This window comes from Acomys minous, assembly GCF_964271855.1.
Source record: "Acomys minous genome assembly, chromosome: 2".
Classification (NCBI taxonomy): Eukaryota; Metazoa; Chordata; class Mammalia; order Rodentia; family Muridae; genus Acomys; species Acomys minous.
Genome location: NC_140484.1, coordinates 7,504,474 through 7,525,460, shown reverse-complemented (window position 1 = coordinate 7,525,460; position 20,987 = coordinate 7,504,474). Strand labels below are relative to the sequence as shown.

Genomic DNA, 20,987 nt, shown 5'->3' with positions numbered 1-20,987 from the left:
GATCTCTGTGAGTTCCAGGGCATAGTTTCTGGGCAGCCAGGGGTACATAGCGAAAACCTTTTCATTGTTGAAGCCCTTAAATTAATATTTCATTATCCATTTTATTGAATGAAGAGGCCACTGCACAGAAAGACTTTCTCCCGTTCTGTTTATAGGTGATCAAGTCAGCCATCGAGGTGCTCTAACTGGAGGCTATTATGACACAAGGAAGTCTCGACTTGAGTTACAGAAAGATGTTAGAAAAGCAGAAGAGGAGCTGGGTGAGCTTGAAGCAAAGCTCAATGAAAACCTGCGCAGAAACATTGAAAATATCCTCTTGTTTTGAGCTTAATGGGCTACCACAGAGAAAGAACTGCATTTAACTTCACAACCTTTTGTATGTTTGTCAGGGTTTTTTTTTTCATGCATATTATTTTAGTTTTTATTTAAATGAAAGAGCTTGTTCAACTCTGAAGACTAAGAAAAAACTTAAAAAGTTGAATTGAAGCGGGTGTGGTGGCACATGCATATAATCCCAGCACTCGGGAGACAGACTGAGTTCGAGGCCAGGCTGGTCTACAAAGAGTTCCAGGACAGCCAAGGCTACTCGAAAAAACAAAAAAAAGTAACACTGATTTTTGTGTCACTGTTAAGTAGGAAATGCTAGTGGGTGCCTTGAAGAAACAGAACTTGAGGATCAGCAGAATTCAAGGTTCTCAGGCAAGGGGGGAAATGGAAGGCAAGGCCGGGCCAGTGTTTCAAGGACTGTAGGAAGCATCAGTGATGCTGTTACTAAGTAGATGTCAAGTAATAAGCACTGGAACATGTCCTTTACAGTGTACTAGCTTGGAAAATGTTGGGTGGATTTAGTGTTAGTGGAGGCAATGGCAACAGGTATCAAAGTCAGAGTGAGTGTAGTTCTTCCAAATAGTCAGTGCCCCATGAAGGGTGGCAAGTTCAGCTCTCAACAGAACACTTGTGCCTATGCATTCCTTAACAGCCACGGTGCTTCTGCTGTGGCGTCCTGGTTGTAGTGCAAACAGCATACGACAAAGATAAAAGCCTAAGGAAGATAAATGAGCCTTAGCGTTTGTCTTTAAGGACCTGTGTATGATACTTTGAGAACTGCTTACATGTGGCAAGGTTTTGGGACAAAGAATGTAAAGAAGTGATAAGAAAAGTGTGCCATGAGTCCTGGGTGCTGGCTCAGTGGGTGGGGCGACTACAGCAGAAACGAAGACCTGTCACCCTATGTGCTTGGGGAAGGATGGAGACAGGTAGATCCTAGGGGCTTGCTGGCCAGCGAGTTTAACCTGCTGGTGCTTTCCAGACTCAGTGAAGAAATACTCTCTAAAGTAGCATAGAGAACAGTTAAGAGAAGGCAAGGAATGTTAATCTCTGGCCTTCACGCACACTTGTTCATGTAATCCACACCCATGCACACGAACAGAAACAGGAGAGGGACGGTGTTGACAACTTCCAGCTCTCTGTTTATATTTCACAGTCTGTTTAGGTTTAATTATTCCACATTAGACAAGGCTTTTCTTCATATCTGACTCCCCAAAACATTGCACTAAGCTTAATAAATCTTTGTGTTTTGTTTTTTTTTTTTTAATTTTAATTTTATTCACATTGGTAAGTGAAGGTGTCAGATCCTGTAGTACTGAAGTTATAGACAGTTGTGAGCTGCCATGTGGGTGCTGGGAATTGAACCCAGGGCCTTTAGAAGAGCAGACAGTTCTCTTAGCCACTGAGCCACCTCTCCAGCCCCTTAATAAATTTTTGAATGAAAATATATTTAAGTGTGTGTGTGGTTGTGTATATATACACACATATGGTATTATGTGATTTTACTTAGCATAGTTTAATGATGGGTGGGTGTGTGTGTGTGTGTGTGTGTGTGTGTGTGTGTGTGTGTGTGTGTGTGTGTGTGTGTGTAGTAGGTGTGGTTTTGGCTTTTGGTTTTTGAAGAAAGGGTTTCTCTGTGTAGTCTTGGTTTTCATGAACTTCTTTGTAGACCAGGCTGGCCTCGATCTCACAGCGATCCATCTGCTTCTGCCTCCCTGAGTGTTGGGATTACAGGCGTGTGCCACTGCACCCAGCTACATTTTGTGTTTTATTCAACTGTAAGTAAAATAAGCATTCAGACTTTACAGCAGAATGTGTTGTATGAAATGCTTCAAGATTAACTTATGACCAGACCTTTTAATGGTAACATTTAGTTCAAAACTGCTGTGGTCCATACATTTGGGGAAATTATTAGGGGTAAAGGAGAGGACACATGATGGTGTATTCGTAAGAAAGAAAGGGGACTTAGAGCTTGTGGTATATTTACAACCTTAAGAGACTTTTCCTTAGCTTTGTATACGGATTAATAATGAAATTGATCAGTTGATGAACCAAATGCAACAGATAGAGACCCAACAAAGGAAGTTTAAAGCCTCCAGAGATAGCATATTGTCAGAGATGAAGATGCTAAAAGAGAAGAGGCAGCAATCAGAGAAGACCTTTATGCCCAAGGTCCGTAAGTATGTCTTGTTACGCTTTGCGTTAGTGTAGAAGTCGAGTGGATCATAGGTGGTGTAGGTTTTGCTGATTTCATGCTTTCTACCTCAGTAGGAATAAGACAACACAGTGAAAGATGTCTTAATTATATTATTCAATATTCTGAATATGCCCAAGTTGTTGTAATAGTTTTCCCTTCTCTCACTTTTGCATTGTAAATCCCTATATAGCTACAACTATCAAATTAGTGTAGTGCCTGGAAGTGTACTTGGTGATAGAGCCTTACCCTGCAGGGGCAATGCTGAACCCTGATGTAGTTCCCTAGCAGCAGCAAGAGGGAAAAAGATTAATTAGTACATGTTTCTGTTTCTTTTCGTTATATTCCTATAAGCTGACCATAAGTTAATAAATATTACAAGTACAAAATGCATTTTATAAACCTAACTTAACAGATGCCTATTGGCGGTTGTAGTGCGTAAACAAGTGAGTTGATACTTTTATTTATCTCACTCAGTATATACCTAGTTTGCAGTCTTTTAAATACTATTATTAATAAATGATCCTGTCACTCACATAGCAACGCAGCTTACAAAGCTTGGAGGCAAGTCTGCATGCTATGGAGTCCACCAGAGAATCGCTGAAAGCAGAACTAGGAACGGATTTGCTTTCTCAGCTCAGTCTGGAAGATCAGAAAAGAGTAGATGCACTGAATGATGAAATCCGCCAACTTCAGCAGGCAAGTACGCCTAACAGCAAAGAAAACCTATTGAACACTGACTCTTGTCCGAGTCACAGGAACACCCTATCTCAAAACACCCTCTCTAAAAAATATTCAAAAACGTATTTGAAAGAGAAGACTGCGAGAAAACAGGAAAATCATACATGGAACTTGAATTCCCATGAGAGTAAATGAGCTTTTGATATATTAGGCTTGTACATGAAACCTTCATTTTCTTTTGTCTTATTCAGTGCACGTTGGTCATTAGTAAGTGCAGTGGTCACTTGATAAAACACACCAACAAAAGCCACATTAGAGAGAAAGTGTTTATTTTGGCTCAGAGCATAGTACAGCCCATCGTGGCATCAGGAGCTCGAGGCAGCTGGTCACTGCATCTGAAGTGGAAGGAAACGAATTCCTGTGCTCCGCTTGCTTTCTTTTTTATGCAGTTCAGATCCCAGCCCATGGAATGGAGCCTTTCTCATCTGAGTGGGTCTTCCTGCCTCAAGTAACCTAAGAGAGAATATCTGTCTTGCAGGCCTGTCCAGAGACTTATCTCCTGTGTGATGTAGAGCCTGTCAGGTGTACAGTGTTAATCACCGTGATATTCTGTTAGCTCTCTTTATATGCATTTACATGTGTATGTGTGGGCTCTATCTTTTAACTATTTTATTTGGGGTTCCTGAATGCCTCTACCTCTCTTCCAACCCCTGCACCCTAGGTAGGCGAGAAGGAAGGTTAGAAGGGAAAGGGGACGTAAGTCTCTTCAGATGTAGTTCTGGCAGATTAGGGTCTTTGGTTTCTTCTGAGCAGTACCAATCTCAGTTGTCAGCATACCCAGCAGCCTTGTTCCTTCTCTGACTGTCTCCTGGAAGAGTCCTTCCTCTTTCAGGGCTCTAGTATTTATACCTTTACAGAGTCTTCAGAATTAAACTAACTGCAACTGGCAAAGACCACACCCCTGTCTGAGCCACCCCAGGCTGTTATCAGCTCTGAACAAACTAAAAATATTCCATATTCCCACACTTGTGATTAAAACAAAACCTGTTTAAATAACACAAGTAAGTTTTTAACGAAACCAAAACTTCCACCATGTATATGCATACACACAGAAATGCCAATATAACTGCTTTTGTACATGACATTTTTATGAAAAATTTTTAAAGATTTATTTATTATTATATATACTGTGTTCTGCCTGCATATACACCTGCAGGCCAGAAGAAGGCATCAGATCACAATATAGATGGTTGTGAGCCGCCACATGGTTGCAGGGAATTGAACTCAGGACCTTTGTAAGGGCAGGCGGTGTTCTTAACCACTGAGCCATCTCTCCAGCCCATGAAATGTTTTAATAATGTTTGGTTTTATTTTTTATTGTGGATGGGCTCTCCACATGTAGCCTAGTCTCTGTGCGTGTGTGCATGTGTGTGTACATGTGTATGTGCATATGTGTGGAGGTCAGAGAACAATCCCCACAGTTGGTACTCTTCAACCACGTGAATTCTTGGGGTATAATGCAGTTTGTTACTCTTGGTAGTAAACCTTTATTCACTTAGCCATCTTGCTAGCCCTGGACTTTTTTTTTTTTCTTTTCTTTTTCTTTTTCTTTTTTTTTGGGGGGGAGTTGATTTTTCTTTTCATTCACGCATGTAAAACATTCAACTGGGAGGCCAAAAGACAAAAACAGGGAAAAGAAAGTTGCTTTGGTAGCCTCATGCCTTTTATTCTTATTTAAAGTGTATGATTGTTTACCAGCCTGTATGGTAGTGCTTAAATGTCTGGGGCCCTTGGAAGCCAAAAGAGGATTGATATCAGATACCTGGACCTTGACGCAGAATGGTTGTGAGCACCTCTGTGTTGGCATTCTTTTTTTGTTTGTTTGTTTGTTTGTTTTGTTTTGTTGTTGTTTTTTGTTTTGTTTTGTTTTTTGAGACAGGGTTTCTCTGGCTGTCCTGGATTGCTTTGTAGACCAGGCTGGCCTCGAACTCACAGTGATTCACCTGCTTCTGCCTCCTGAGTGCTGGGAGTGTTGGCATTAATTGCTGTGCCATCTCTTTAGCTCCCTTGCTTGCTAGCATGTACTATAAAACCAACTAGGAATAGAACAATACCTTGAAAATTATTATTCCTTTTTTTTTTTTTTTTTTTTTTAATTTCATGGCTGTACATGGCAGTGAGAGGACAGCGTGTGAGAATTGCTTCTCTCCATGGACCACAAAGGTTCCAGGGTTTAAAAACTCCCATTTCGGGGCCGGGCGTGGTGGTGCACGCCTTTAATCCCAGCATTTGGGAGGCAGAGGCAGACGGATTGCTGTGAGTTCGAGGCCAGCCTGGTCTACAAAGCGAGTCTAGGACAGCCAAGGCTAACACAGAGAGACCCTGTCTCAAAAAAAACAAAACAGAACAACAACAACAAAAAAACAAAACCCTCCCATTTCGGCTCATTTGAGTACTGGCAACAGTATACAGCTTTAGCAACATTTCCTTTCCGTTCTTAAATGTATTTATCATTATTTGTACATGTGATGATGTAGTGGGGTGCACGTATGTGCTGCGGTGCATTCATGGAGGGCAGGGGACCACTTTCTGGAGTGGATTCTCTACTTCTGCCTTTATGTGTGTTCCAGGACTAAATGACGTCATCAGGCTGTGTGGCAAATGCCTTTACCTGCCTGCTGAACTATCCTTCTGGCCCACATTTCTTGACACCTTTTCACACTTCTGTCACTTTTTTTTTTCCTTCTGTTCTAGGAAAACAGACAGCTGCTAAATGAAAGAATTAAACTAGAAGGTATTATTACTCGAGTAGAGACTTACCTGAATGAGAATCTGAGAAAACGCTTGGACCAAGTAGAACAGGTACGTTGTTTTCTGGGAGCTGCTTGTTGATCATAAGCTATAGAAGTGTGTCCTTGAGCACCGACTGGAAGTGTCAGGGACAAGGTCCACTGCCCTTAGGTTGGAATTCTAGCACTGCCATCTAGTGTGTGACTTGGGCAGGTCATTCAATATTTCTGTTCCCAGTTTTCTGTGGTGTAAAATAAAAGTAACAGTGACAACTACTTTGTACGATTACAGCCGTGATAAGTTCTAGATGTGCACATGCTCAGCTTAGTTTACAGTTTCCTAGTAGTTATGTACTCAGATTTTCTAGTAACTACACCATTTAAGGCTTTCCTCTTTAAAGGCTACTTATGTCCAAATATATATACCTGTACATATACGAATACAAGCGTGTGTTTTTGCTTCCTTGATTATTCATTGAAGGACGTTTTGGTTCTTGGTTTTTGTTTTTTTGACACAGGGCTTCTCTGTGTAGCCTTGGCTATTCTGGAATAACACTTTATTATGTACATTTTAGTATATATAACTGATAATTTATATTTTGAAGTTTAATCTTATTAAACTTTGTTGCAGGAACTTAATGAACTGCGAGAGACAGAAGGGGGCACTGTTCTCACTGCCACAACATCAGAACTTGAAGCTATTAATAAAAGGGTGAAAGACACTATGGCAAGATCAGAAGGTAAATGATTTGTTAAAAATGTTTTTTCAATATTTTGTTGAATTTAGTTTATTTTGAAAAATTGTTTGACACATAATGAAATACAAAAACAACTTATTTTGTGTTACAATTTTCCTCATACTTTTATGACACTGGTTCTGCATTTTATTTATTGGGGGAGAGGGCAGAGGGAAGAGAGAGCTAAAGACTGCTTGAGCAAAGCGTTGCGGCTTTCAGCAGGGCTTGTGACAGTTCTTCCCTTCACCCTGTTGACGTCATCTGGCTAGTCTGCATGTTCAGTTTGGTTTGGTTTGGTTTGGTTTTGAAGCAGTTTTTGTTTTTTTTGTTTTTTTGTTTTTTTTTTCATGCCAAAAGAAGGCATTTGATCACATAATAGATGGTTGCAATCCACCATTTGTTTTCTGGGAATTGAACTCAGGACATCTGGGAGAATAGACAGTTCTCTTAACTACTGAGCCATCTCCAGGCCCTTGAAGCTGATTCTTTTTTGGTTTTTCTTTTCTTTCTTTCTTTCTTTCTTTCTTTTTTTTTTTTTTTTTTTTTTTTTTCTTTTTCTTTTTGGCTTTTCGAGACAGAGTTTTCTTTTTTGGTTTTTCAAGACAGGGTTTCTCTGTGTAGTCTTGACTGTCCAGGACTCGCTTTGTAGACCAGGCTGGCCTTGACCTCACAGCGATCCACCTGCCTCTGCCTCCCGAGTTCTGGGATTAAAGGCGTGCACCACCATGCCCGGCTTTATATATATATTATTACATCATGTACACCTGCAGGCCAGAAGAGGGCATCAGATCACACTACAGATGGTTGTGAGCTACCATGTGGTTGCTGAGAATTGAACTCTGACCTCTGGAAGAACAGTCAATGTTCTCCAGCCCTTGAAGCCAATTTTTAACTATGTACCCCTAACTGGTCTAGAACTATGTAGATCAGGCTGACCTTGAACTCTCAAAGGTCACCCGGTCTCTGCCTCTGCTATTCTGGTATTAAGGTATGCACCCCATGTCTATGCAGTGATGTATGTTGTTAAGAAGACATTTATTCCCCCTTTTCTGTGTTGCCATCACGGTGTACCTGAGTGTCCGTGGCTGATGCTTTCCAGAGCATTACTAATGCTGAGACCAGGAGCAAACGGCAGGTCCTTACAAGGCTGTGCTTCAGAGTCATTGTCCAGTTCCTAAGGATGGTGAAGGGCGTGGTCTAAAGGAGGGAGAGTCATTCATTACCTCTTTAAGTCACTCATAATGCAGCGTAGATAAGCAAATGAGTCTGCAAATTCTGTGGTGGTGCTCAGGAGGAAACTGTAGGGAATTAGGTGATTTGTGAGTTTCACAGTAAAATTTAAGTCTTTACTCAAATAATATTTCCGCTTCTAAATGGTTATTAATGTCCTTAATTTTGTTTCTCCCCTATCTTAGATTTGGATAATTCCATTGACAAAACAGAAGCTGGAATTAAAGAGCTCCAGAAAAGTATGGAGCGCTGGAAAAATATGGAGAAAGAGCACATGGATGCCATAAATCATGACACCAAAGAACTGGAGAAGATGACCAACCGCCAAGGCATGCTGCTGAAGAAGAAAGAAGAGTGTATGAAGAAAATCCGAGAGCTGGGATCCCTTCCTCAGGAAGCTTTCGAAAAGTACCAGACACTGAGCCTTAAGCAGGTAAATCTTCTGTGTTTTAAATGGAAAGTATCCTTGGAATATTCTCTGCAGTGTGTGAGTTTATCGATATATTTTGCTTCTCTTTTAGTTGTTTCGGAAACTTGAGCAGTGCAACACAGAGTTGAAGAAGTACAGCCATGTTAACAAAAAAGCTTTAGATCAATTTGTGAACTTCTCTGAGCAGAAAGAAAAGTTGATAAAGCGGCAAGAAGAATTGGATAGGGGCTACAAATCAATCATGGAATTGATGAATGTACTTGAACTTCGAAAATATGAAGCTATTCAGTTAACTTTCAAACAGGTATGTCTTGTTGATAATTAAAACCCCAAATACACATGAGGCGTCAGCTGTTCCTTAATGTGCAGGTGGATCGAATATCCATGAACTAATTGAGCCCACAGGCTGCTAACCGAGTAACCTGAGTGTTTATACAGCTCTGGGAAGAATCGTGTTGTTTGGGGACAACGTTTAAAAATACTGCTGATTGCTTTTAAATATTTGGTCCAAATAGAAATATGCCTGAGCAGTGTTTGTATTTGAATTGATGTTTTTGTTTGTCTGCTTGCTTTTCTTTTCTTTTTTTCTTTCTTTCTTTCTTTCTTTCTTTCTTTCTTTCTTTCTTTCTTTCTTTCTTTCTTTCTTTCAGGTATCTAAGAACTTCAGTGAAGTATTCCAGAAGTTAGTACCTGGTGGCAAAGCAACATTGGTGATGAAGAAAGGGGATGTGGAGGGTAGCCAGTCCCAGGATGAAGGAGAAGGGAGCGGAGAAAGTGAGAGAGGCTCTGGATCACAAAGCAGCGTTCCATCAGTTGACCAGTTCACAGGAGTTGGGATTAGGGTAAATTCCCTTTACATTCAATTTTTCTGGTGGCGAGATCATAGTAGGACTTACTTTATTTTCTGTGATGGTGCTGTCACGCTTGGGATATGAACACTTTCGTGTTCTTGTAGGTATCGTTTACAGGAAAGCAAGGTGAAATGAGAGAAATGCAACAGCTCTCAGGTGGACAGAAGTCTCTGGTGGCCCTGGCTCTGATTTTTGCCATTCAGAAATGTGACCCGGCTCCTTTTTACCTGTTTGATGAGATTGACCAAGCTTTGGATGCTCAGCACAGAAAAGCTGTGTCAGGTACAGTTTTGATTTCTATTCAGTAAGAGCTTGCTGTGGGCCGGGAGATGGGGAAAAAGTGCCTACTGTGCAAGCATGAAGGCCCACGATTGCATCTCACACCTACTTACCTACAAGTTGGGCAGGTAGCACGTGGAGACACAGAGATCCTGGGAGCTCAAAGGCCAGCCAGTCTAGCCAGAGCCACCAGCTGCAGGTTCAATGAGAAGAGCCTCTCTCACAAAAATGAGGTGGCTGGCCACCATTCCAACCCAGCCGATACAGTTACTTGCTACTAAGCCGGGGAACCATATTCAATCCCTGAGTCCCATATAATGGAAGAAAGCTAATTTCCACAAGATGTTCTTTGACACACCCTTCCACCATGGCATGTACACACACAAATGTGACAGGAAGACAGCAGCAACAGCCTCTGGCTGAGGTGCAGGCACACCGCAGAGCTAGCTGGGCTGGGGAGAGAGTGTTTGCCCAGCTAGCACAGAGCCGTGGGTTTGACAGTCAGTATAGCAAAACCATGGCAAGGTCGCCCTTGTGTGTGTTCTCAGCACTTAGGAAGTGGAGGCAGGAGGAACAAATCCGTGGCCAGCATGGGATGCATTGAGCCTTGTCTCAAGGGATGTCTTAAGGATGATATTGGTGGCGTAGCCCCTTTATAGTTCTTTATTCCCTGATGTATTTGGGTAGATAGTGTTTATTCAATAAATATTCCTCTGAACAGTTTGGTATTAGAGTGTTTTCTCAGTTTACCTTTGAGAAATATTGTTCTTCCACTTAATGAAAAATCCTTCAGTTACCTTTTCATACAAAAGCGTTAAAACTTGTTTGTTTTCTCTCCCAGTGTTGATAGTAGTGAGTGCTTGTGGGGTGGAGATGCTCAGCCATTAAGACCACTGGCTGCTTGTACAGGACCTGGGATTGATACCAAGTGCCATTATGGTGGCTCATGGCCACCCATAACTCAAGAGGGCATCCACTACCCTCTTATGACCTCCAGGGAGGATGCACACACACGGCTCACATGTATACAAGAGGAAAACACTCGCACAGACAGACAGACACACATAGACGCTCACCATGTTCAGAAGATAGTCCTTGTCATCACCTTCATGTTGTAGTTAGAGATGCTGAATCTGACGTGACCAGCTGAGAGCTTTTGGTGCAGTGACAGGAGGGAGGGGTAGGTAGCGTTTGCGTCTGTGTGTAAGAAAATGTTAGGCACTAGCATTTCTATGTTAAAAGTCTTCTGTTTGGGGTTTGGTTTTGTTTTTTCATTTTGAGACAGTGTCATAATGATGACCTTGAAGAACTTGGGATCCTCCTGCCCAAGGAGATTACAGTCTCATCATACAGGGTTATAAGTTTCTTTTTAAAGTGTATTTATTTATGTTTATGTGTGAGTGCTCTATCTGCATGTGAGCCAGCACACCAGAAGTGGCATTAGATCCCATTACAGATGGGTGTGAACACCATACAGTTGCTGGGAATTAAACTCAGGACCTCTGGAAGAGCAGCCAGTGCTGGTAACTACTGAGCCATCTCTCCAACCCAGAATTTCCTTTATAGGAAATTACGTTACATTCTATAGCTGTAAGACATAACTTGGATTAAAGATTTTATCCTACTTTTGAAAAGTCAAGTGGATAATTTGCAGACAAAAAAATAAAAACCACAGCCTGCTTTGACTGATTTGAATTTTAAGCAGGAATAAAAATAGTTGCTCACTCGGGAGGCAGAGGCAGGTGGATTCGCTGTGAGTTCGAGGCCAGCCTAGTCTACAAAGTCCAGGACAACCGAGGCTAACAGAGAGACCCTGTCTCGAAACAAAACAAAACAAAACAAAACAATTTGTTTTTCAAAATTTCAGGTGTGAGGAAAGAGATTTCTTGTGTTCTTGTTTTCACAGACATGATCATGGAGCTAGCTGTGCATGCCCAGTTTATTACTACTACTTTCAGGCCCGAATTGCTGGAGTCAGCTGACAAATTCTACGGTGTGAAGTTCAGAAATAAGGTAAATTTACTTTGTATTGGGACTATACCTTTTATTTTTTATGTTAGTGTAGGGAGACATAGAAAGTCTTTTTAATGATGATGTCTTCCTAGAAAAAGAAAACCTTTTAACTTTCTCCCCGTTTGTTACCTTGACTTCCATTTAGAGAAAAAGAGCTGGGGATTTGGGGGCACTGAGTGCTTGTCCAGCAACCATAAGGCTTTGGGTTTGATCCCCACAGCCCCAAAGCAACAAATGAATAGCCTAGGCCGTCCTCAACTGGCAATCCTGCCTCTGCCTCCCAGGTGCTGGGGTTACAGTGTTCACACCATGCCAGGCTGGAGAATAAGGTCAGCTCTTTCATATTGAACAGACAGGGTGGTAGTGACTTCTAGCAGTCGCTGTTTCAGAGTCACTTGGCATGGTGTGTAAAAGTGAGCATTGTGTAGGTGGCAGGCCGTGTGTGTCAGGTACGACCCTGTGCAGTACAAACACTGACTGACAAGTTCCTTTAGGGTGTAACGGACTTTGCCTTCATTGTTTCTCAGGTTAGTCACATTGATGTCATCACAGCAGAGATGGCCAAAGACTTTGTCGAAGACGACACCACACATGGCTAACTGAAAGATAGAGCAGCTGCTGTCTTGGATGTGTATAGCAATGTGATCTTCATTCCCAGGGACTGTAAATTTGAAAAGTAAATACTTGGTTATTATTGTGTTTTTGGATTTAGAATACACAGTCCTTTTATACTTGTCTTTGTATTTTATAAGCTCCCCTGTAATGTTACATTTCTACACATAGTGGAGGAAATTTATTTCCTACACAGTTTTTTGTAAAGTGCCCTCCAATTTTAAATGTTTTGAGATATTATAAATATTCTTCCCAATTATTTTCAGTTATCTTGCCTCTTTTTATAGCATCTATTAAATAGCTGGTTTGTGATTAACACTGTAAATGTGGCTTGCTCTCATTGTCATGGTCAGAACTGTCAAGTGCATATTTTGCACGAGAAAGTGTTGCTCTCAGTTAATAGTGGTTAAAAGCTCAGTTCCATATCCGCCCATTACATCTGTGGAGTTTGGGTCTGGCTACAGGTTTAATCTGCCCTCGGTTTTTTAAAGTGTCACACTGCTGGGGTCTTTCCTTCGGCCAGTCCAGTCGTAGTCTTGGAAACTCCTGTTTGTCCTAAGCCTGGGCATGGAATTGTTTTGTAATAGGATAATTAATTCAACATTCTGAGGAACTTTCAGCCTTTTCCAAAAGAGCTGATCATGATTTTTTTTTTTTCATTTTTAGTGCTTATTACTCTTTTTTGGTTTCTTGAGACAGGGTTTCTCTATGTAGCAGAGAATCAGAATAGTTAAGCAGGAATAAAAATAGTTGCTCACTCGGGAGGCAGAGGCAGGCGGATCATCATGAGTTTGAGGCCAGCCTGATCTACAAAGCGAATCCAGGACAGCCAAGGCTACAGCAGTGAAACCCTGTCTAAAAAAAAAAAAAAGTGAAACAGTATCTCAGTAAAGGGTTTAATTTGCATTTTTTTCTTATGATCAATGATGTTAAGCAGATTTTCTGAGCTTGTCGTCTTGTCGTTTGTATATCTTCTCTGTTAATAATTTTGTTCATATCTTTTGTCTATTTTTAAATTGTACTATTTGAATTCTTGAAGAATTTCTTCTAACTTTCACTACCTGGGCGTCTGTGACATGTTCTCACCATGGCACATGTGGGGATGGAGTTGGTTCTCTCCTTCATCATGTGGGTGGCAGGGATGGAACTCCAGTGCCTTCACCACTGAACCATCTTGACAACTTATTGTCAAAATCAGGCTTACTTCATCTCCCCACCCCACCCCCCCGCCCAGTGTGTGTGTGTGTGTGTGTGTGTGTGTGTGTGTGTGAGAGACTGTCTGTCTGTTGGTGTAATTTGCTAAAGTCACTTTTCTCCACCATATGGACCCTGGAGGTTGAGCTGTAATTGTGAGGTTTGTCAGTAAGCACCTTTACCTGTGAACCATCTCACCAGCCCTAAAACAACTATTACTCTGGATATAAGTCCTTTAAAAGATATATCCTGGCCAGGCATGGTGGCGCACACCTTTAATCCCAGCACTTGGGAGGCAGAAGCAGGTGAATCACTGAGTTTGAGGCTAACCTGGTCTGTAAAGTGAGTCCAGGACAGCCAGGGCTATCACACAAAGAAACCCTGTCTTGAAAAAGAAACAAAAAGACACATGCTGTTATATTTTTGCCCTACCTGAGTGATGTGTATGTGTGTGTGTAAACTTTCTATTTTAAAATGTGTGTGTGTGTGTGTGTGTGTGTTTAATATAAATGTGAATATATTCACATTTATCGCATTAGAAAAACTCATTTAAGCCACACAGGGCTGCAACACCCACACTTTGTGCAGACCTTATCTTTCCTTAGCCCTCTTAGACATCATGTACAAACACATGAGCACTACACTGGAGGAAGAGCAGCTGAGCGCTGGACACTGGGTATTTCAGCCTCTCCTTCTTCATAGCTAACCACAACCCTTGATGTGCTGTCCAAACAGCTCTCATGGGAGAGACTCCATAGCAAACAAACCAGAAGATACTTATGTCCAAAAGAGTCCTTTAGGACAGGGCTGCGGGGGTGGGGGGGTGTATTAAATATGAAAACTAAGATGCCCGGCAACAGATATGATATGGAGAAGTTTATTGTGGAAGCGTCGGAGAGCAGGAAAGGGGAGGGGGTGCCCCAGAGAAAAGAGAGAGAGGAAGATGAAGAGAAGGAGATGAGGGAGGATTTCCCTTTTTATATCCTGGGCAGGGACACACTTAGTGGCAGGCAGGTGATGACATCATAGATTGCTAGTCAGACTGGGCGCAGTTATGCTTATGTGTCCTAACAGCTGAAACTGGCACGCCTCTAGATGGATGGTCTGGAGTGCCCTTGGGAGGCTGTATTGGCTGGGTGGCCTCTTGTGACCCTAGAGCTACAGCAGTGGCTCTCCAGTAAGCCCTCAGTGACTCCATTAGTCTAGCAAAGATGGGCAGCAGAGTCAACACAGCCCCAGTAGGTAGAGGTTCGGCGTGCCCTTCATGGCCGCATTGCCCAGTTCCTTTGCAAGGGAGTAGAGCTGCTTTCTGCCTCCAGAACCTCAGGAGGAAGAGTCAGGAGCCACCTACTCGCTGTTCTCAAGGGCCGTGCAGGTGTAAGAAGGTCAGTTGGAGCTGTGCCGTGGAAGCTCACATGGGCACTCTAAACTTTCTTAATAAAGTGTCTTTTTGAAATAGGACATTAAACACAAACAAAACCATCTGTGTGTCTGAATTTCCTTGTCCAGTTGGAATACCAATCATGGGAGTCAAGGCCCCATACTTTAGACCTCTCTGAAGACCCTACCTCTATTTAGTTACAGATTGAACATGAGAGTCTAGGGAGAGACAGTTCAGCCCTCAGGCTGTCTAGAGGGCCAAGAGTAGGCAATAATAGTAATATCAGTAGGGGCCCTGTTAACACAGAAATCAAGGTGGTTATCCCGCGGGAAGCACTGAACCAGGATTCAAACCATGTGTGTGTTCAGCTTTACATTCTCTCTCACGTTGAGCCAGATTTTCTCTAACTCTAGCTAATGACTCCTCGTCAGCTCCAGAGTGACCAGCGTAGAAATAACACTCCTCTCCGAGGGCTGCACAGAGTCCTCCCTGCTGGAGAAAGAAGAAATCCAGCCCTCCTCTGTTTTATAGTACAGCCTCTGCCAGCGAGGTCGGTGACTCTTGCAAGTGAGAGAGAGACTTTTGCATTTTGAATATCTGCATCTATTGCTGTTCTGAGGCTGTTAAAGCTATGGCTGTGTCACCAGTGCAGAAATCCCAGTCCCTGTGCCTGTTAATCCCAACCCTCATAACACTGCTAGGGTGATGGCAGTAACTGGCTCTTTAATGTCTCTCCACGCCTACTGTTGCCGCCCCAAGCAGTGTTCGGCTCATTTCCTCATTTGTATGGTCAGTAATCCTATGAATGAGCTGTACTAGTTAGTGTACAGTACCCTGCAGTCCGGTCTAACACTTGGGAGTGTATGCAGGCTGTTAGTCCCGTATCACATGCCCAGCATCCTTGCTGGGGTGGGGTGGGGGTGGGCGAGGGATTGGGGGGGAATCAGGTATATGAATCATTGGACAGGACTAGTAGGGTCCTGTTACACAAGACTTTGCCTATACAGGTACCTGTGCAGAAGACATGCTGCAAAGTTAGACTTAACCTGGCTTTGTGAATAGGAGACTCGCCCACTGACTGCAATGTGCTCATAGTATGGAGGCCTAGGTGAGTAACAGAGCCAGCATGACTCAGTTGTGGAGCCATTTACCATCTGGTAGTTTTGCTGCATTAGGGTCCAGATTGGGTCATTATCTAAGTCCTCCCCATCATCTGACCCCAGGGGGAGTATCTTTTGGGTCCCTTTTCTTTGGGGGCATTCCTTTGCTCAGTGCCCCTCCTCCTTGCAGAAAGCACACTGGCTATAACTCAGCCTCAGCTATCCCCTGCCTTCCCCTTTACCTTCAGGGTCCAGCATCACCTGTTTCTGGCATCTGCGGTGGTCTTGGCTGCGGAGCACCTTGGCTGTCACGGTTGCCATGTGTTTCTGGTATTTCTGGTTGACTTTCGTTTTTCCTCTGCACTTTCCCTATTATTATACACCTTAGCTGCCCATGGTTACTGTATCTCTGAGACTCTTTGCCTGTAGGTCATCTAAACTCTGGAGTGTTCCGCCTGATATCCGGTGCTGCCTGAGCCACAGAGGACATTGAGACTGTAGCCTTGTGCTCAGCAGCCTCTGGATCATACAGTGATAATCTCCAGAAAGCATCCATGACTCCTAAGAAAGCGGCCACACTTTTGTCCAGCACCCGCTGAGCACCATAAACCTTAGTCAGATCAGTCCTGGCTGCTGCTCTGAGAGCTGCCAACAGAGCCCAGCAGTAGAGCAAGAGCCCCTCCTTAGCTGCAGCTGTGTTATAGTGCCAGTTCGGTCTCTGCAGGGGGAAACTCATCCATAACGGCCTGGTCAGTGGTGGGCTCTCCATTATCACTGAACCCTGCTTTCTAGCCCCTGTCTGGATAAGATCTCTTTCTCTTTTTGTAAATAGGATCTATAATAGTTGACGATGGGGCCTGAAGAGATGGCTCAGCGGTTAAGAGCACCGTCTGCTCTTTCAGAGGTCCTGAGTTCAATTCCCAGCAACCACATGGTGGCTTATAACCATCTATCGTGAGATCTGGTGCCCTCTTCTGGTGTGCAAGTGTACATGCAGGCAGAGCACTGTATATGTAATAAATAAATCTTTTTTTAAAAAAAATAGTTGACAATCATCCCATGCTGGCTGATGGGTGAAAAGGGCAGCATCAAGCAATTCTATGAGGTCCTTCAGATCCTCAGAAAACCTGGCATACCTTACCTTCCAGTTATAAAGATCACTGGAGCGAAAGGCCAATAATATGGTTGGTTGCCTCATTCATCCATTGGCCCAGCCACTGAAGCCCCAAGGGCCACGGTAGAATCAACCTTGGGTGTGGCCACCTACCTACTCCTAGTTCCTTGTGCATGGCCCCCACCCTGCCGACACTGGGTGCCCAGCTTCTGCCTGGGCTGTGGGGGCTGCTTCCTCAGGTGGTGGCAGAAAGGTCACACATTCCTCCGTTCTCCCCTGCAGCACTGGGCAGAGAGGGGGTGCTGTTGGGCATCGCAGAAGGCTCTCTCCTGCTGGCTCCTCAGTCTGGGCTGTCTTGCTCAGGTTTTGTTTCTCTGCTGCAACCAGCACCTCTTTAAAATCTGAGGGCTTAAGGTGGAGGAAAGATGAGATCCAATGTGGAGGGTTGAGTAGGAGATCCTGCCAGACAGCTATGTAGAGGGGCTGGTCCGGGTGACCTGTGTTGAGTCTAAGGACCACTTGTTTGACTTTTTTTTGTTTTGTTTTGTTTTTCGAGACAGGGTTTCTCTGTGTAGCCTTGGCTGTCCTGGACTCACTTTGTAGACCAGGCTGGCCTTGAACTCACAGCGATCTGCCCGCCTCTGCCTCCTGAGTGCTGGGATTAAAGGCATGCGCCACCACGCCCGGCTCTTGTTTGACTTTTTAAATTAATTTCAGGCTAAAGGTTCCTTCCAGTGGCCAGCCAGCATTGAGGATGGGCCACTTGGACCTGCAGGAGGTAGTAAAATGTCTTGAGAGAAAAAAAAAAAAGATTATCGCCTCCAGCTTTAGTCTCCTTGAAACGGGCCAGAATTAAGTCTAGGCATGTAAATGGAGTCTGTCCCATGTCATATGTCTCAGTCTTGCCCAAAAGAATGAAAGCAATTACCACAGATAGACAGACAGACAAACCTAAAGCCAGAAAGCAGATTCCGCTGGGCAAGTGAAAAAGAATCTAAAAATGGAATGAAGGTGGCCGGCCATCCCACCACTGGAGCGACCCTTTCGTTCATCCCAGTCAACCAGACAATCTTGGGACCCCGAGTACCACTCTTGGGGCACTCTATCTCCTCCTAGGGACTTTCCATCCCTCTCTTGGGGCACTCTTCCAGCCCCTTCCCCATCTAGGGTGTCCCCAAGAGCCCCATGGCTGAGTTATCCCAGAATGTCTTCCAGGGTCTCTACAACAGCTGTTCCAGCCACTTGCTGCCTGCTGCAGCTCACTGCTTTGAGTTCTCACCAGGAAACACAGGACAAAGACATGACACTTGGCCAAGGCAACTGCACTTACCCAAGATTGGCTCCTCTGATTTTGGGGTTCCCAGGGTTTTGGGGTATCCCAGATATGCCTGTCCAGAACCCACCCCCCCACCCCCCGCAGAGACCACTAGGGAGGCGAAAATGATGCAAGCACAAGAAGATCTTTATTTACAGCTCCAGCTGGGCCGAGACCGTCACCAACACAGTGATAATCCAGAGGTGACCACGATCTTTGAGGATAATTTGTAGGTCTGTTTCCCCCAAGCACCCCTGAAGCAGGGGGAATCCCAACTTGGCAAATGCCTATTGGTGTACGATACAGAAGGGGATCTTGTTTCAAGGTGATAGATTATGAGAGGGCACCAAATCCGCAAAGGTTCTGGCCTTTTTGTCCTCTCTGGGCCGGGTCACTAGCAGAAAGGAATGCAGCTGTGACTCAGTAACAAGGAGGGGTCCTCTGGGCTGGTCTCTTAGCAACCCTATCTCAGGTGGGCTGGAAGGAACGTGGAAGACTGGTCCCTTGCTACAGCTGTGCCCAGGCCTTTAATCCCATTTCTTAAAACTTTGCCCCAGTGACCCTGAAATATGATTTTGAATTCTTTTTGGTCTCTCACTACTAAGCAGATCATCTTAGGATCAACCAGACACCATCAAGTATAAAATGAGCATCTTTGTTCAAATTAATGATTGGGTTTCCTACAAAGAGGGTCAGGGAGGAAAACAAAGCTGCTGAACTGGCCCAGGTACTTCAGTTCCCAAGTAAACTTGCCTTTTTATACTTTTCATCTGGCTTCGGTTAGCTTATTTTGTTGGCGGAGATAACCCATCACCTTGGTGCTGAAACCCAGGAGAAGTTGAGTCCCCAAGCCTGGTGGCCTGGGGCTTCCCTGGCCAGGTGGGGACCACTTCTCCTCTCTCTCTCCACCTGAGGCAACTTTGTTTTTGGTAAACCGCCTTGCCCCCCAGCTGCTGCTGAGAGGCACCAGGTGTCTCTCTTGGGCCGCCCAGGGCCTCCCTGGACTCGGCTCTGTGACGATGTGGCCAAGTGACAGTGAATCTTCTGGGACAAAGCCAGGCCTGTGTTTCGAGGTTTTCTCACATTTCAGAGACGCCTGTTCATGGATTAACCTCACCAAAACATACCAATCGCAGAGCACCGAATTGGGACGCCACTTCCATATTCTTGGAATTTGGCAACAGCTAGGAAGATGGGTGCTTCTGGGTCTAAAGCTGATCCCCAGACACCTGTAGGGTGTCTGCTTTGAAATCTACCTAAACTGGGATTGGCTCAGAACCTTGTGCCCTAAAGGCCTGGTCTTTCCCTGCTCTGTGGTCTGGCCACAATATGTTTTAGGGAATCAATCCAAGTGGCCACCAGAGGGCACGCTAGAGTTTAATATTCTCAGTGACCTTGAAATTTTCTGCTGGCATCTGAGCAAATTCACTGAGCTTCCTTACATCCAGGTTTTTTTGGGAAATGCACTCCTGCCCTTCCCTCTGTATCCAGTACTCAATGGTCCAGGTCTTGTTGGCCAAGGTTACAGCGCCCCCAAATGCTCTTTTATCTGGGGACTGCCTGCTCTCCCAACCCTTTCTCAATCCCAACCTACTCCTCCCACCTCCTGTGGGACCTGCAATCCTTAAAAACCCCTTGTCCCCTGAGGCCACTGAACAACTCTAGGAGCTTGAGTTCCCAAGTAAACCTGCCTTTTTATACATCTGGCTTTGATTGGCTTATTTTGTCGCTGGAGATATCCCATCGCTCAGCAGCAGCATCACCAGCAGCAGCAGCAGCAGCAGCAGCAGCAGCAGCAGCAGCATCACCAGCACCAGGAGAGATGAACTCATCACTGACAGTGAGGCAAAGTGAGCAAAAAAGCAAGATGTGTTCCTGCTTCCTTGCCTCTATCAGAAGATGGCACCTACATTCAGGGAATATGTCTTTCCACATCAATAAAGAAGACTGACAGATAAAATGGCACAGTGTCGAAACTTAAACACAACACGCCCAGACAGATTCCAGACTTGCCCAAAGGGAACCTGGGAGAGGCTGGGATGTCTCCAGACTACCCCAAAGGGAACCTGGGAAGGACTGCGACGTCTCCAGACCTCTGATCTTAGCAGTTCTGCTGAATCCAGCTTCTACCATTTTAGGTCTCAGATTGGTTTACAGAAAATATCAGAGTCAGGCTTACAGGTTGACCAGCAGGGATCCCCCAAATCCGAGCATGCAGGGAGGTGGCCAGTTTAGTATCTGAAGGGAGATTATCCAATATTTTTAAAGGATGGGAACAGGGGTGAGCTGTTGTACTGACCAATCATGTGTGTGTGTGTGTATACATACATACATACATACATACATACATACATACATACATACATAGGAAGTTGGCCTTAATTGATAAGGTATAGGGCAGAGGAGCTTTGAGTCATGCTGCAGGGGGACTCTTATCTAGACATTTCAATATCTGTGGTAGCTGTTACACTGTGGGGTCTCCCACACAATTGGGGAAGGGGAAGCTGGCCCTAATCTGACAAGGTGAGTTTTTGTTTGCATCTCAGAGAACTGATCCCCTGGTCTAGCTCCCAAGGAAGTTGACTTCCAGCTGATCGAGCATAGGGCAGGGAGGGGGCTTCTGTTCAGGGAAGCTCTGTTTCTTAACAATTAGACTTTATTATACAATCCCACAATCCTATACAAGAAGGAAAAAGGGTTAAAGGGAAACAGTAAACCTTCCGGTATCTATTCCACAGGA

General features: G+C 44.2%; 1 protein-coding gene across 1 annotated transcript in view; it reads left to right on the top strand.

Moving 5' to 3' along the window:
- SMC3 (structural maintenance of chromosomes 3) overlaps positions 1 to 12,402 on the top strand; it is a 44,502-nt gene extending 32,100 nt beyond the window's left edge. The window contains exons 19-29 of the mRNA XM_084772576.1: positions 156 to 308; positions 2,348 to 2,499; positions 3,062 to 3,220; positions 5,957 to 6,064; positions 6,623 to 6,731; positions 8,144 to 8,391; positions 8,480 to 8,692; positions 9,039 to 9,230; positions 9,344 to 9,521; positions 11,425 to 11,531; positions 12,059 to 12,402. Coding sequence (XP_084628702.1) covers positions 156 to 308; positions 2,348 to 2,499; positions 3,062 to 3,220; positions 5,957 to 6,064; positions 6,623 to 6,731; positions 8,144 to 8,391; positions 8,480 to 8,692; positions 9,039 to 9,230; positions 9,344 to 9,521; positions 11,425 to 11,531; positions 12,059 to 12,130 — 1,691 coding nt within the window. The 3' untranslated portion in view covers positions 12,131 to 12,402. The remainder of the gene's footprint in view (positions 1 to 155; positions 309 to 2,347; positions 2,500 to 3,061; positions 3,221 to 5,956; positions 6,065 to 6,622; positions 6,732 to 8,143; positions 8,392 to 8,479; positions 8,693 to 9,038; positions 9,231 to 9,343; positions 9,522 to 11,424; positions 11,532 to 12,058) is intronic.
- Positions 12,403 to 20,987: the final 8,585 nt, after the last annotated feature.